This window comes from Panicum hallii, chromosome 2 (genome assembly GCF_002211085.1).
Source record: "Panicum hallii strain FIL2 chromosome 2, PHallii_v3.1, whole genome shotgun sequence".
NCBI lineage: Eukaryota > Viridiplantae > Streptophyta > Magnoliopsida > Poales > Poaceae > Panicum > Panicum hallii.
The window spans coordinates 11,656,929-11,672,904 of record NC_038043.1 but is presented as its reverse complement, the minus strand read 5'-3'; the positions used below and the strand labels follow the sequence as shown (position 1 = coordinate 11,672,904).

The 15,976-nt window shown below is 48.5% G+C and overlaps 1 protein-coding gene across 1 annotated transcript; it reads left to right on the top strand.

Annotated features, from left to right (window-relative positions):
* The first annotated feature begins 4,568 nt into the window (after positions 1–4,568).
* On the top strand, positions 4,569–5,656 carry LOC112882924 (beta-amylase 8-like). The gene is made up of 3 exons (XM_025948122.1): positions 4,569–4,678; positions 4,941–5,144; positions 5,519–5,656. The coding sequence occupies exons 1-3, from the start codon at positions 4,622–4,624 to the stop codon at positions 5,654–5,656; spliced, it is 399 nt and encodes a 132-aa protein (XP_025803907.1). The 5' UTR covers positions 4,569–4,621.
* The last annotated feature ends 10,320 nt before the right edge of the window (positions 5,657–15,976 follow it).

The window sequence follows — 15,976 nt, the reverse complement described above, 5'->3', positions numbered from 1 at the left end:
GACTTGGAAGAAACGTTCAGCAGCATGCGTAGATTTCGGTGGAAGCTCAACCCAACTAAATGCGTTTTTGGAGTACCATCAGGGAAATTGCTCGAGGTCATCGTCAGCAACCGGGGAATTGAAGCAATTCCTGTGAAGATCACGGCCATCACTGATATGGAGGCTCCGGCCACAATAAAAAATGTGCAGAAGCTAACAGGATGCATGGCAACCTGAACAGGTTCATCTCCCGACTCGGGGAGAGAGGACTACCCTTCTTCAAGCTCCTGAAACGCCAAGATAAGTTCCAATGGACGGAGGAGGCCGAGCGGGCCCTGCAAGATCTTAAACGTCACCTTCAGCCTCCGCCGTTCCTTACAGCACCACTGCCGGGGGAAAATCTACTAGTCTACATCGCGGCAACAACTCATGTTGTCAGCAGTGCTATTGTAGTCGAGCGAGGCGAGGAAGGCCATGCGTTTGGAGTGCAGAGGCCTGTATATTTCGTCAGCGAGGTACTCTCCGAATCAAAGGTGCGGTACCTGGCAGTTCAGAAACTTTTATATGCAATTCTGATTGCCTCAAGAAAGTTGCGCCATTATTTCGACGAGTACAAGATCACTGTGATTACGGATTTCCCTTTGGCGGATATTCTTCATCATCAAGATGCCACGGGGTGTATTTCAAAGTGGGCAGTGGAACTGGAGGCTTTGTCTATCAACTTCAAGCCACGCACTGCAATCAAGTCTCAAGCTCTAGTCGATTTTATGGCTGCGTGGAGAGAGAATCAAATTCCAACTCCAGTCGGCAAGCCAGAGCATTGGACCATGTACTTCGATGGATCTCTCAAGATCGACGACGGCAGCGCCGGAGTCCTATTTATTTCTCCACGGGGCGAACAGTTGAAGTATGTCCTTCAGATCCTTTGGGAGGTATCCAATAATGAAGCCGAGTATGAAGCCTTGCTTCACGGGCTACGTTTGGCGATATCACCAGGGATCAAGCGACTACTTATATATGGCGATTCTCTTCTTATCGTTCAGCAAGTCAACAAAGAGTGGGACTGCAACAAGGAGACGATGGATGCTTATTTACAAGAAATGCGCAAGCTGGAAAATAAATTTTCTGGCCTGGAGATTCACCATGTGGTACAGGAGCATAACGTTGGCGCGGACATACTGTCCAAGCTAGGATCCACCCGTGCACAGGTTCCAGCGGGAGTTTTCATCCAGGAGCTGAAACAGCCATCCATTAAGTCCTCACCTCAAGTAACCACTGATGATGGCCTTCAACAGCCTGATCGGGAGGTTATGATGCTTGGGGAGGACTGGAGAGAGGCTTACATCGACTTCATCCGGGATCAAAAACTTCCAGTAGGGGTGGACGCAAGAGGCACAGAGGCAGCTCGTGTCATGTGCAGAAGCAAGGGTTTCGTCCTGGTCGATAGCAAGCTCTATCGGCGTGGCGCACGATCAGGGGTGCTCATGAAGTGCGTCACGAAAGAAGACGGCTATGACATATTGCGGGAGATACATTAGGGCGTTTGCGGCAACCATGCAGCTTCGAGAACTCTGGTGGGAAAAGCATACAGAGCTGGTTTCTGGTGGCCCACTGCCGTGATCGATGCTGAAGACCTCGTGCGGAGATGCTAAAACTGCCAATTCTTTGGAAAGCAATCTCATGTCCCGGCTCACAGTCTCATCACCATACCGCCATCTTGGCCGTTTGCTTGCTGGATCCTAGATATGATTGGGCCCTTCACAACAGCGCCAGGCGGTTTCACCCATGTATTGGTGGCTATTGACAAATTTACCAAGTGGATCGAGTACAAGCCGATAGCCAAGCTCACGCCAGATCGGGTTGTTGATTTCATCTCTGATATCTTGCATCGCTTCAGCTTTCCGAATACCATCATCACAGACCTGGGATCAAACTTCACAGCTAACCAGTTCTGGGAGTTCTGTGAAAATACGTGCATCAAGGTTAAATATGTCTTTGTTGCACACCCAAGGGCCAATGGTCAAGTCGAAAGAGCGAACGGCATGATAATTGAGGGCCTTAAGAAAAAACTTTATGATGAAAACAGCAAGAAAGGAGGAAAGTGGATACACGAGTTGCCACATGTCGTCTGGAGGCTCTAGACTCAGCCGTCCAAAGCCACAGGACAAACTCTATTCTTCCTCGTCTACGGCTCTGAAGCTATTTTACTGGCCGACATCATGTGGAAATCCCCACAGGTTGAAATGTACAATGAAGGCGAGGCGGATGAAGCAAGGCAGTTAGAGCTCAATTCTGTCGAAGAGGCTCGCTGCACCGCTCTTGTTCAGTCAGCCCGATATCTGCATGGGATTCAGCGATATCACGATTGCAACGTGAGGGAACGGTCATTCAGCATAGGCGACTTGGCCCTACGTCGCATCCAAGACGAGTCCGGCCTACACAAGCTCAACTCAAGGTGGGAAGGTCCGTTCGTCATCAAGCAGGTCACAAGACCGGGGTCGTATTGACTACAATATCCCGAGGGCCAAGATGTTCTGAACTCTTGGAACATTCAGAACCTACGCAAGTTCTACCCATGAGAAAATGTTCGGAGATAGCTGATCTCCGGGCGCTCAGGTGGTCTTTTTCTTCCGAATCAATTTGGAGGCTACGTGCCACAAGATTCGGATTGTAAATTTCTCTGTGAACACACGAGGCTATGGCCACGTGCATGTTTTATATAAAATGACTTCTTGTCATGAGTTTTACGGAGGCTACGGCCACGTTCATGAGACATCGACTTCTTGTCATGAGTTTGATGGAGGCTGCGGCCACGTCCACGCTTTATCGACTTCTTGTCGCGAGTTTGACGGAGGCTACAACCACGTCCATGCTCTATCGACTTCTCGCCATGACCTTTGATGGTCGTTTGCGATGATGATCGCATCTTTCCCAACAAGATCGATCCGTTCGGTTGGTTTACACCTAACTTGTTGGATGGGCTCGCATAAGGAGCTATGTTGACTACGCCCAGAGTCGTTGCACTTGGGGCAATTTCAACTCCTTGCTAGAAGCATGGCAGTTGCGCGACGATGCTCGCGTTCTTTCCCAACAAATTCGATCCTCTCGATTGGTTTCTACCTAACTTGTTGGACGCACGCTCATGAGGAGCGATTTCGACAACACCCAGAGTCGTTTGCATTCGGGGTAGCCACTACACCAAAATAGCTCAATTTCGTCGGCCAGATGTAATTTCGTCGGCTAAAATCAAGCCGACGAAAATAAATAGTTTATTTCGTCGGCCAACACAGGCCGACGAAATTAGAACTTATTTTCGTCGGCCAGTCAAAGGCCGACGAAAAATGGTCCATATTTTCGTCGGCTAGACCCTGACCGACGAAATAAAAGTACTATTTTCGTCGGCCAGTCCTAGGCCGACGAAAATACATGTGTTTTTGTCGGCCAACTGGACTGATGAAAATAGAAAACCCTAAAAGCGCCGTTCGATCGCAAGGCCCGGCCCACACCTGCGTGTTCTCTCCCCCGCGCCCGAGCCCCCCGCCCCCCGGCGCCCCGCGCGGCCGACCCGCGGCCCCCGCCGCCGCCGCCGCCGCCTCGCGCCCGCGCAGCCGCCGCCGCCTCGGGCGTGCGGCCCCCCGCCCCCCCCCCGCGCGGCCGCCCCTCGGCCCCTGCCGCCGCCGCCTCGCGCCCGCGCGGCCCCCCCTCCCCCCCCTCCCCCCGCCGCCGCCTCGCCCCCGCGCGGCCGCTGCTGCCTCGGGCGCGCGCCCCCCCTACCGCCGCCCCCGGGCCCGCCGCCACCACCCCCAACGCCGCCGCCCCCGCCGCCGCCCCGCGCGCCCCCCCCTCCCCCCCCCCCCCCCGCCGCCGCGTCCCACTCCCGCTCCCACGGCCGCACCCGAACCCTAAACCCCGCAAACCACGCGAATCCCGCCCAAACCTTAAACCTCGTGAGCCCCGGGAGCTGCCTCAGCCATGCTGAAGGTCTTTGGCACCGGCATCTACGAGTTCTGGCACCCCCGCGTGGCGGAGTACCCTCTCCCCGCGGACGCCGCCCCCGCCACGACCGCGGCGCCCGACAAGGTCCCCGCATCCACCGGCGGCGCCTCCATCACGCTCCTCGACATCCATCGGGACTACCTCACCCGCGTCACCGCCGAGCACTGGGGCACGCCCGCCGCCGCCTCGGCCTTCGATGCGGACCTCGTCAGGTGAGCTTCATCTTGTGTTGGAATAAGCCCATTATGCTGATATGCCGCCACAAAATACTTGTTATTACTGCAATATGCCCATCATGCTCTACCTCTCTTTTGTGTTGCTCAAGCAAGCTCATGTACATCTCTCAAGGAAACAATGTTTGATTTGACATAAATTGATAACATAATTCTGCACTTCATCCTGCTGATAGGAACTCAGGGCCTATTGTATTGTTCTTTGTAATGACTTGTGGTCTATGTGTTCCTTTCATTTATCAACCACTGCCATGGCCATATTATAGCTCACAATGTTCTAGTTCCAGCTTGCAATAGTGTTCTAGTCTCGTCGTTGACGATTTCAGTAGTACCTTACCATTTTTAGAGACTATGCTAGACTGACAATGTTTCTCTGAGTGTTGAATCTCTAGCAGTTACTGAGATCATCGGCAATGTTGGCAGGTGATTACACAAAAACTCCATATATACCAGTTTATGCTTCTCTGCCTGTAAGTTCCCAGCAAACTTCTTGATTTGTTGTCTGATATGATAACCTGGTGGTGTCAATTTGTTCATTTATTATCTATCTTTAAGCAATCTTGCCTTTATTTGACATGTTATACGTAATTCCATCCTTTTTAAGCTTATATGCTTTTAAAATAAATCATGAGAACTGAGAAGCCAGCATCAGGATTATTTCTGTCAGAATGTTCTCAATACTTCCAGAGTTGTGACCCAGCACCAAGTTCTTGCTTTTACTGTTTCCTGCAGATGGGCATTATCAATAGCCACTGTCAATTGGTAGACCCAGAGGGTGTACGTACTGAACTAAGGCATCTGAAGTCTTTGAACGTGGATGGGGTCATTGTTTACTGTTGGTGTGGGATCGTGGAAGCCTGGATTCCTCGCAAATATGAGTGGTCTGGGTACAGGGACCTTTTTGGTATAATTAAAGAGTTCAAGCTGAAAGTTCAGGTTAGGAATTCCTGTCTAAATTTACCGTGCATTATTAGTACTGATTTATAAGGCATTGATATGGAATTCTGGACACAATATGTTAAAGATGATTAGTTGTATTATTTCAGTCTGTGCTTGATGTCCCAACTCCTATAGGAGGACAAATTCTAAACAAATTATAGAAACTTAAGGGACTTTGATTCATAGACTTCTAATGTCTATGACATAAAAGGAATGGACCTCTAGTTTATATGATGTATTTTCTATCAACCATCGAATGCAGCAAAATACTTAACATCCTTCCAAAAGAAAGTTCTGTAAACTTTCCCACTTCTCCTTTTTGGAGACCTGTTTACATTGGCTAATGAGTGTTCTTTGACAAACATCTTTAGGTTGTGTTGTCATTTCATGGATCTGGAGAGACTGGATCTGGTGATGTGTTAATCTCTCTCCCAAACTGGATCATGGAAATTGCAAAAGAGAACCAGGATATATTTTTCACGGATTGCGAAGGGAGAAGAAACACATAATGCCTTTCCTGGGGGATTGGCAAAGAATGTATCTGATTATTTCAGAGAGCAGTAGGATTGAGAATGAGAATACATGCAGCTATTTTTTTTAAGCAGGACCCATTTATTTTCGTCGGCCATTAAAGCCGACGAAAATACGACAAGTATTTTCGTCGGCCATTAAAGCCGACGAAAATAGCGACATTTTTTTCGTCGGCCACCTAGGCCGACGAAAATACGCCCATATTTTCGTCAGCTGAATTGGCCGACGAAAATATGATTATTTTCGTCGGCAGCCGACGAAAAAGCTCCTATTTTCGTCGACTTTATTTCGTCGGCCTATTTTCGTCGGTTGGCCGACGAAAATAGCTATTTTCGTCGGTATTTGCCCTATTTTCGTCGGCTTCTGGCCGACGAAAATATCCTATTTTCCTGTAGTGAGCTTCGTCTCTCCTTGCCATATGTACGGCAATCCCGCGACGATGCTCGCGTTTTTTCCTAACTAGTTAGGCCCACGTACTCAGCTATGAAGAGCTCGGGGGCTTGTCAGATCCGGGGCCACGGGCCTGTGTACATAACGTAGTTTAAACAGGTTTAAGAGATTAAGTTCGTCTTATCTCTTATTCACCTCGTTTATCTCTTATTTATCCCGTTTATGTAGGAGATGAAGCTAACCGACACAGAAGGAATCTACTCGAGATATGTTCTGGTACGATACCTTGGCTAGTGTTGGTTAGGATCCTTGTAACCCTGGCCTCCCAGATATATAAGGGGGGATAGGGACCCTCTCAAGACGAGATCATCAGATCATTCTACACCCCAGGCAATACAAACCGCAACACAGGACGTAGGGTATTACGCACCTCGCAGCCCGAACCTGTCTAAGTTTTGCGTTCCTTGCACCTTCGAGTTCCTAATCTCGGCGTCTCGTCACCTAAAACTTACCACCTTGGGTATATCCCTCGGTGGGTAGCCGGTAAAACACCGACACCCATGAAGTCTCAACCACAGCACTCGTTGCTAGTGGCGGGGTCACATCAGCTAGTGGCGTGATGCCCGCCATGGCAAGGGTAACCGATCCTGTCGCAGAAGCTGAGGGATCCGTTCCCATCTCTTGGCACTCGGACTCGGGTGGAGAAGCAGGTGGACTGCAAAAGGACAATGTTAGCATGCAACAATACCGATATTTGATGATTCAACAAGGCAGCATATTCATACCTAGAAGACTCGACTTCTTGCGCTTTCCGTTTGCGCACTACCCGATGACCTTGCGGGATCGAGGGTAGAGTTTCGGTCAACTCCACGGATGGTCCGGGGGAGTTGTCCCTTCTCGCCCCCCCCCCTTGGCTTTCCTTTCCACCAGGGGGCTCCCGCCTTCAGTGGACTCGTTGCCGGGCAGTGCCTCGGCTACTCGAGCCCTCTTCGCTTCGACTGCGGCGCTGGGGAGGAGGTGGTCCGGTCGAGGGATGTCGGGTTGCGGAGAGTAGCTTCGGTACAACTCTGTGAGTCCCTATAAAAGATTTTCAGTTAGCAGTGGCAGAACAGCAGAGTTTGCTCTCAAAAGTAGTCGAATACTCACCGGTTTTGGAGGATTTCGCGTGGAAAACAATCCCAGGACGTAGGGGACGGCGTTCACATCCAACAGCACTCGCTTGACTCGGATGAGTGCGGCTTCATCCGTCAGCTCCTCTGCGCACATGCGAGATGGATCTTCAGCGCCCATGTACTCGAATCTAAGTATATGGCGTTGTTGGATTGGCTGGACTCGGCGCTTGAAGAAGGAAAACATTACGGATGCGCCGGTCACTCCCATTTCCTTATGAGCTGCTTTGGTGTCTAGCAACTCATCGACTTGATCCATGGACCCCCTGGGAAGTTCGATATTCCACTCCGGCCTTACAATAGGTGGTTTATTTGACTTTTCTAGGAGTTAGGGGGCCTGATTTTCGATGTAGAACCAATGATTTTTCCACCCGGGAATGTTGGAGGGGAATTTGTATGAAAGGTACTTATCGCCGTCTTGTTGTCTAAGTTGGATGCTGGCGCCCCCTACAACAGATGGATTTTTGGAGGTGGGTTGTGGTTTTACTCGGAAAAGGAAGCGGAAAAGATCCCAATGGGGTTCGATTCCGAGGAAGGCTTCACAGAATGGATAAAGATTGCGATATGGCAAATGAAATTCGGGTTGAGGTGATGGAGCTCAAGCCCGTAGTAGTACAGAAGACCCTGGAAGAAAGAGCAAGAGGGGAGGGCCAACCCCCGTTCAGCAAAATGGTAAAATGTGACGATTTCGTCCATATTTTCCATGGGGATTGGATCACGAAAAGAGGGGCGCCAATTGACAAGACTCTTCTCTTGGAGCAACCCCTTGGAAACAAGTTTTTGGAGGTCGTTGTTGGAGCACTTATTGTGAGACCACTCCCCGGTCGGCGGCGGCGCCTCCTCCTTCTTCCCATCCTTCTCAGGTCTCTTGGGCGCCATTTCCAGATCCACTCGCCACGAGTTGCTCGGGGGCTGCGGGGAAAGGGGCGGGGAGATTTTGGTTGGATTGGGGCTCTCCAAGAGGGTGAAGGCGGATTGCGGCTCTATTTGGGGGATTTTGGCAGTTATTGGCGGATTGCAAATTGGAAGCACAGTTTTTACTTGCCCTTGCCGCAGAGTTAAATAACCAGCGGTTGGGTAAAGATTTACTGTTTCGAAGTTGAAGAGTCGTTTCAGGGAATATTCGGAAGATGAGGGGTCATTTGGTGGATTGTTTAGATAAAATATTCGATTAATCATTTTTTTAGGGTTAATTATCCCGAAAAAAGGGGTTTTTCGAATTCCAGATCTAACTTCCATCATTTGTACCATTACACCAGTTATTTATCATGGGGATATTTTTTCACTGCATGCCATGACTTTTGGATTCTTATTTCCAAACCTGAGAGATTTGGATTCAAGGCTCGGGGGCTGCAGGATACGTGGCATCGACTACTTATTTTTTTGAATTTATTCGAAGAGTAAGTAAGGAAGATTCATGACTAATGCGACCCTCAGCCTGAATCTCCGATTGAACCTAAGGCTCGGGGGCTACTCCATATGAAGTGCGATTTTTCAATCGCACACCATATCAAAGAAATAATTCGGGGCATAAGCACCTCATAGCTTCGATGCAGCCAAGTAAGCACTCGAAAAAGAACTTCAAGACGGAGCTTTGCAAGAAGCCGAAGACTACTTCGGAAGTACTCGAGAAGCCTGCAGTACTCAGCTACGAAGAGCTCGGGGGCTTGTCAGACCCGGGGCTGTGCACATAACGTAGTTTAAACAGGGTTAAGAGATAAAGCCTGTCTTATCTCTTATTTAAGTTGTTTTCTACTCGTTTGAGTAGGGGATAAAGTTAGTCGATACAGAAGGAATCTACTCGAGATATATTCTGGTACGATTCCTTAGCTAGTGTGGTTCGGATTCGTGTAACCCTGACCTCCCGGATATATAGGGGGGCAGGGACCCCCTCAAAACAGATCATTCTACACCCAAGAGAATACAAACCACCATACAAGACGTAGGGTATTACGCACCTCGCGGTCCGAACCTGTCTAAATCTTGTGTTTCTTGCACCTTCGAGTTCCTGATCTCGGCGTCTCCTCACCTAAACTTACCACCTCGGGTATATCCCTCTGTGGGCAGCCGATAAAACACCGACAATTTGCTCATCATACTTTGTACGTGGGCGGTCCATGTCTGGCTCCGAGAGGCGCGCACGGGCGGAAATATTAGAAGTCACACGTGTGATTGGAAGTCAAACCATCACATAAGGCGCAATATTTTTTTATTATGTTGGAACAATTGTTCCAACTTCAAAAAAGTTATTCCGCGTTCAAAAAAAAATGTTCCACCAAAAAATTATCCAAGTGTGATCTTGTTTTGAAGACTTCATCGCAAGGAACACAGTGATGCAGTCGGATTTTGATTTGGATATAAAATTTTGAAAAATATGACTATGTGACACCTTGACTGCTAGTCACACGTGTAACTCCTAGTAGCCCTCGCACGGGTCGCCCCTATCTGTGACATTCAAACAAGAAATGTCATGTTAAGAGTTTAGCGACTTTCTGCTCATCAGGAATCAGGATTTTCATTCCTCCTCAATACGTCATGCAGCTACAGTAGTTCAAAATTTGTTGGAGGCATCTCCATCCCAGCTCTTAAAGAGCCACTATGCAACACAGACATCATGCAGCTACAGCATAGTCGTCCTGAGGTGGAGGGCTTCAAACTTGGAGTAACAGTGTAACACATTCCCTTTCCCTATACAAGGCCTTCCAAAAGTAGAACAAATCTTTGAAGCGCGTTCAATTTATTCACTATCCCTCAAGTCCATAAAAAAAGAATGAACTTCTATTTAGGAGGGGAACGAAAAATGCATAGATCAATATCTGCATGAATAGCTGCTGCATAAACAACTCTAGCTCTAACTCAAGAAAAGAACATGCTTCCCAATTCCAACCATTTATAGGCACGTGATGCGGCACATTTTAAATTGGATAAACTTAAATGGTGAACGTCTCATTTGTCCCTATGGAAATGTGGCTTTCGGCTCTTTCGCATTTTCGTGCATGGCTGCTCTCGTCAGCACTCTACCATTTTATACACGGGGAATGAGAGCAGAAGAAATAAATAAAAAGGATGATAACCAGTGCATAAGGACAAGGGTTGGTTGAGCTGACTATGCCAAGTTATTTCTATTGAGCTGTATGCAACAAAAAAAAAAACTAAGCTGATAGAAAGATGGTACTTCAACACTCACACTTACCTCGAAGCTCCAACAAGCCTCATATATGGAGATAAAGTAGCAGCAGCTTTTTATTAAATTGCGCTGGTTCCAACATGAACTTAAGGTCTCTTGCCTTAATACCATATTGAGCTGCTGCACCAGAAAAGCCTAGCTACGTAAAAAGGCCGGTACTTCAACAATTTCTTAATTAGTAATGAGTTAAGCGGTATACCAAGCGACTAAGAAGATTTATTGCTATAGTTTAAGCTATTAATAATAGATATATGGTGGACATTGTCCAGGTTAGAATAGAAGATCAGGTGCGTGGATCAGCATGCAGTCCACTTCCCTAAGGTGGTGTTCGGATGTCTAATCGGTTTGGGATAGACAAATGAAATGAGATAAGAATGGGTGGGTATGGGATAGGGATATAAGTTTTTATCCCATTCCCTTGATTGATGTGTGATAGGTTTCGGAGAAGGAAATAAGTATCAAATGACCATAATATCCTTCTTAAAAGAGTAGGGAGCCAAATCAAAAGCAACATAACCAGAAGTAGAATTGTAATTTTACACGTAACCCGCCCATATCACATCCTCCACATTGAGATATAAGGTTTGGAAAACTAAACCTTGATATCCCATACCCAAACACCCCTCTTATCCCTAACCTAAAATCCAAACAAAGAAAATATTTTAACCCACACCTTATTTCCCTATCCCACTCCTATTTCCAACAATCCAAACACCACCTAAGAGGTTACTAGATAGTCGCAGGAGCAGAGGCTTTGCAGATCTGCTGCATTATTACGTTTAAATAAAACAGCCTCTGCAGGCAAATATCATTCTCAAGTTACAGGGGCAGTTTCCTCCAGAAAGGAAAAAAGCAACGTCGAGAAACGGTAAAAAGGAAATGCACTCCAGCGATGGGCAAGCAGCACGCCAGCACCTGACCTAATAAACGGGAAAAAAATGACCAAGTGAGAAGTAAAGCGTGAAATGGGAACGCCAGCATATGCCAGACCACCCAAGCGTGAAATGGTAGTGTCGTTAAGTTAAATCTTGTCCGTCTAACTTGGTTCACTGCAACTTGAGTCATCAATCGGCTGTTCTGCCGATCACAGATGTAAGTTCAAAGTAAATCTTAGTGCGACTAGATTCATCAACAAGTTTTGCTTGATTTATCGCCCTGACTGTTAGCGCTGTCTCGGTTAAGTCCAATCCGACTAATGATGATGATAAATTGAGTCTAGCAAGCTAGATGCGTTTCTTTGCAGATGGATATGCTTTCAACTTCGGTTGTCGTTAATGATTCGGCTTTGTAGCCGATGGTTTGAGTTATGTATCGGACATGATGGTTGATACCTTTTTACGGAACTATTCAGAAATCCAGCTGATGAGTTGCTTGTTATTTACTGATTAAATTTTTTCTCCCTTATCAATTACAGGTTTAATTGACTGGCACGCCTTGAACCTCAAAAGCAAGACCTGCACTGGAGCTAATCAGAACTCCCAGACCTTAGCGTGTTGTGCTCCACAAGATTCACCGTCCGAATTTTGTGGCAACAGGAACTTTAATGAAGGTATGTATCATGAAAAATATGTGATCCTGTTCTTTTAATTTATTATTTCAGAGGAAAACAGCACAACTCTTTATTATGGAAATATTTTGTGTCTCAAACATGGCATAATGTCCTTTCTATAAAAATGCAAATTAAATAATATGTAGCACGGTTAGTACATTTTGGAATACAACCTACTCCAAGTTCCATCAAGTTGTGGCTGCATGTATGAAAAATTTCAACAACTAACAAGGTGAAACGATGGTAGAAAGGCACACGAACTGGATCTAATAAATCAACTAAACCACGCTGCCATGGCCAATTATATAAGTAAGAACCCCAACAAGCTGTATGTCCACAAGAACCCATGCCCATGTCCATCATTATAGATTGAACAAGCCAGCAGCCCATGCCGTACTAACTCAAGAGCCCTTTCGGTTGTTGACAAACACAAGAAGATCAGAACTAGGTGTAGCTAGCGTTTATGACCTAGGAACAAACGATTAATATACTATAAACGACGGCTAATAAATAGGTACGATGATCTGCCTATGGGTGGGAGGTGTTGCTGGTATGTATTTATAGGTATTGGATCCCCGCTACTGCCAGCAGTGACATGCCAAGGACGGCGGCAGTAGCTGCCTTCCTGATTCTCGTCAGGTTCTCGACAGCTCTGAGGAGCTCCTCCCGCTCTGTCTTGGACCTCTTTGCTTCCTCGATGGACGCCTCGCGCCTGACCCTGATCGACTCCCGGAGCCTGCCCAGCCTCTCCAGAGTCCAGATCCTCGTATATAATCGCCCTTCTCCTAGCTTCATCCTGAAAACAAAATTCATCATGCGACAGAGACACATGCTCTAATATTAGATCGATGCAAGCAAAGCCAAGGGGTGCCTAACAATTAATAATGATCCTCGAGAATGGTAGGGCAGGCCGGTGAACCTGAGACTGAGATACGGTGCTCATTAACCGGCGAGACGCCGCCGGCGTCGGCGGACCGCCGCCGTGCGCAGGCCGCAGGAGGACGGGGCCGGGAATCCGTCGGAGCAGACAACGCAATGGCCTATTGGACATTTACGGTAGATTTTCCTTCTTGTAGTGTCGCACACGGCCGGGGCAGCAAATTCAAGCCGCAGCTAAGAAACGGCGTGCTTTCGCTAGCGATCAATCCCCCTGGCGCGTGCTTTTTTCCACGCCTCGTAGAAAATTTTGACCGAGTCGAGCTTGTAATCGAGCACTCAGTCGATTCCCTCTCCGGCACGGGGGGCTCGGCAATGAACAGCCTGCTGGAACACACGCTGCGCTGAGGCCGACGGAAAACGTAGAGTAGAAAAACGCAAGAACAACTTGCTTAAAGTGCCAGAGCTCTCACACTATTTTTTCTTTGAAAAACTACGGCAACCTAGGGTTGCCTGAACTTTTATTGCATTATAGAGACAATTTACAGAACCAATTACAGGGAGCACAAGCGGCTCCAGAAGCAAGGGAGAGAGGAGAGCAAAAGAAACTAGAGCTAAAAACTAATTCTAATCACACACGAAGGAAAGAAAGTACTCCATGCTACAAGCTTCATCCTATCTGCCGAGGAGGAACACCTGTTTGACCATAGGGAGAGGTCTTCACTACATCTTCTCTAGATCATCAGATTCGTTTCATCCTCGTGCCAAAAGTCTTTTGCATTTTTGCATTTCCAAACATTACAAAGGACGCAAGTAAGAACCGTACTATAAATTCTGGAGTTGTGTTCTTGGAAGGGGTTTACAGCCCAGAGCTGGTCGACTCCCTGGTTTGCAGGAAGGGACGCAAAGTCCAGACCGATGAAGGACCAAATGCTTCTTTTACAGAGGGGATAGGCGAGGAAGAGGTGAAATCAATCTTCTTCAGAGGTGCAGAACAGGCATTGTTCATCACTTTATGTATAACAATGCAAGAGCCGGGCTTTTCTACTCAATCTGTTCCTATGCAACAACCAGAGAAAAAACTCGCACTTCTGAGGAGAGTAGTTTCGTCGTATGGCCGGGGCGAAAGGATCATTAGGGTAAGCTTGAAAGGAGAGGAGGTAGTGGCTCGTGAGGTCGGAGTTCTTCCATTGCTTTGGAGAACGCGGGTGTCGTTGATGGAGATGTTTAACTCGACGGACGCCATCAAAGCGGCCAATTCCAATAACTCATATGCTGCAACAATGGTTAAGCGGGGTCGAAACGAGAGCTGTAAGTTAGAAACGGAGAGAACTCGAGCGACCGAAGCATTCGGTCGGAGAGTGTGCTGAGCACAGGGCAGGGAACATATCGGCCTTGCTGCCGGTGCCGGTTAGTTGCCTGCTGCGTACACCTCGAACTCTCCTGGCTTCCGTAAACTATGATTTGGGCCATGGCTTTTGTCTCGCCGCTTCATCTCCTAATTTCTCATATCGATGAGTCATCTACAGGTAAAATGATAACCGATGTCCAGTTGTTTCCTCAATTTTCCACCCCTCCGCGAATCCATCTGGAACCGCGTGGAGCTCCTCCTACCAATGCAAAAACCTGGTGGCCTCTGCACAGATTTTAGCAGGCAGACAGACGACAAACAGATGCCCAGACCTGGCTGCCGGGCGGCGGGGGAGCGTGGTGGTCCGCGGTGGGCCTCCGGCACCGGTTCCATTTACAGTGCGCCGAAACCAGTTGGCCCAACCAGTTGAACTGCAGCAGCATCTCAGTCGCTAAGGGTCCATGGAACGCGTAATTGGCAGCGTGTCAGTCGCCGTCGCCCGTGCCGTGCGCGTGCATCCACATCCGCCGCCGCCCCGTCCATTGCGCGGCCGGCAGCAGCCACCCTGCCGCCCCCGGTGGCCGGTACCGCCCAGCGGCAACTTCATTACCCGGCCGGCCGGCCGGTTCGCCGCCACCGCAGTTCCCGTCCGGCCGCCAAATTAAGCGCACGCCAGCCGAACGACCACGTCGCGCAGGCGGCGTCGTCGTCGTCCGTTAGCATCTCGTTGACCCCGCCCGCACCGTATCATCCAGCCGAGGAAACCGCCAGTATGGCTGCGACGGACTGGACAGCACGGGCGTGGCCGGCACGATGGATGGATGGATGGAGGCGGCCACGGCACAACGCCGTCGGTAGCTATGGCTCTATGCCATCTCTCCCTTTCTATAATCGGCAGGTCGTGCGCCCCACCTCGTCCGTCAGGTGATCGCTTCGCGCAAGCAGGCATGCAGCTGGCAGCTGCTATGCCCTGCAATGCTAAGCTAGCGGCCTAGCCTGCGTCGTTGTCATGTTCGCGTTCGTCTTCTCTCTCCTGATTTCTTTACGACGATGCGTGTCCGGCCGGCCGGCTCGGTCGGCCGCGCGTGGCTGTAAGTGCTGGCGCTTGAGTTCGTGCGTGACCGGCCAGTGCGGTGGTGACGTCACGCGCGATGATGTCCTGCTCGCTCTGTTACGACTTAGGGCCTGGTCGGTTCAATCGGATTAAAATTTAGCCCCCCACTTTTAGCCTTACTAGCCCATCAATCCGTATAGAGCACGAACTAATTAGAATTAATATAAAAATAAAATTTATAAATAATAATTATAATTATCTATCTCACGCTCTCTTTCATCTACTAAATATTATAATATATTATCGGTGATTATTCTTCAAGTCAATCGAAGATACCCCGAGGTTGTAGATTGTAGGTGGGGTGTCGCCGAGATCAGATCCTCAAAAGTGCAAAGAACACAAAACTTTAGGTAGGTTCGGACCGCCGAGAGCGTAATACCCTACGTCCTATGTGGTGGTTTGTATTGACTTAGATGATTGGAGGAGGTCCCTGCCCGCCCTTATATATTCTGGGGGATAAGATTACATGATAGTCCTAGCCCGATACTAGTTTAGCAGTCCTACCCGAGTACTAGGGTAGTTTACTTCTGATCCGGCTAGTCCTACTCATGTACGAGTAGTTACAATTGGTGTAGCATGTGAGCCATATCCCATCCCTTATGCTAGAAAATGTACGCTATGTGCGTAGTCCCGTGGCCCCAGGTCTGACAAGCCCCCGACCT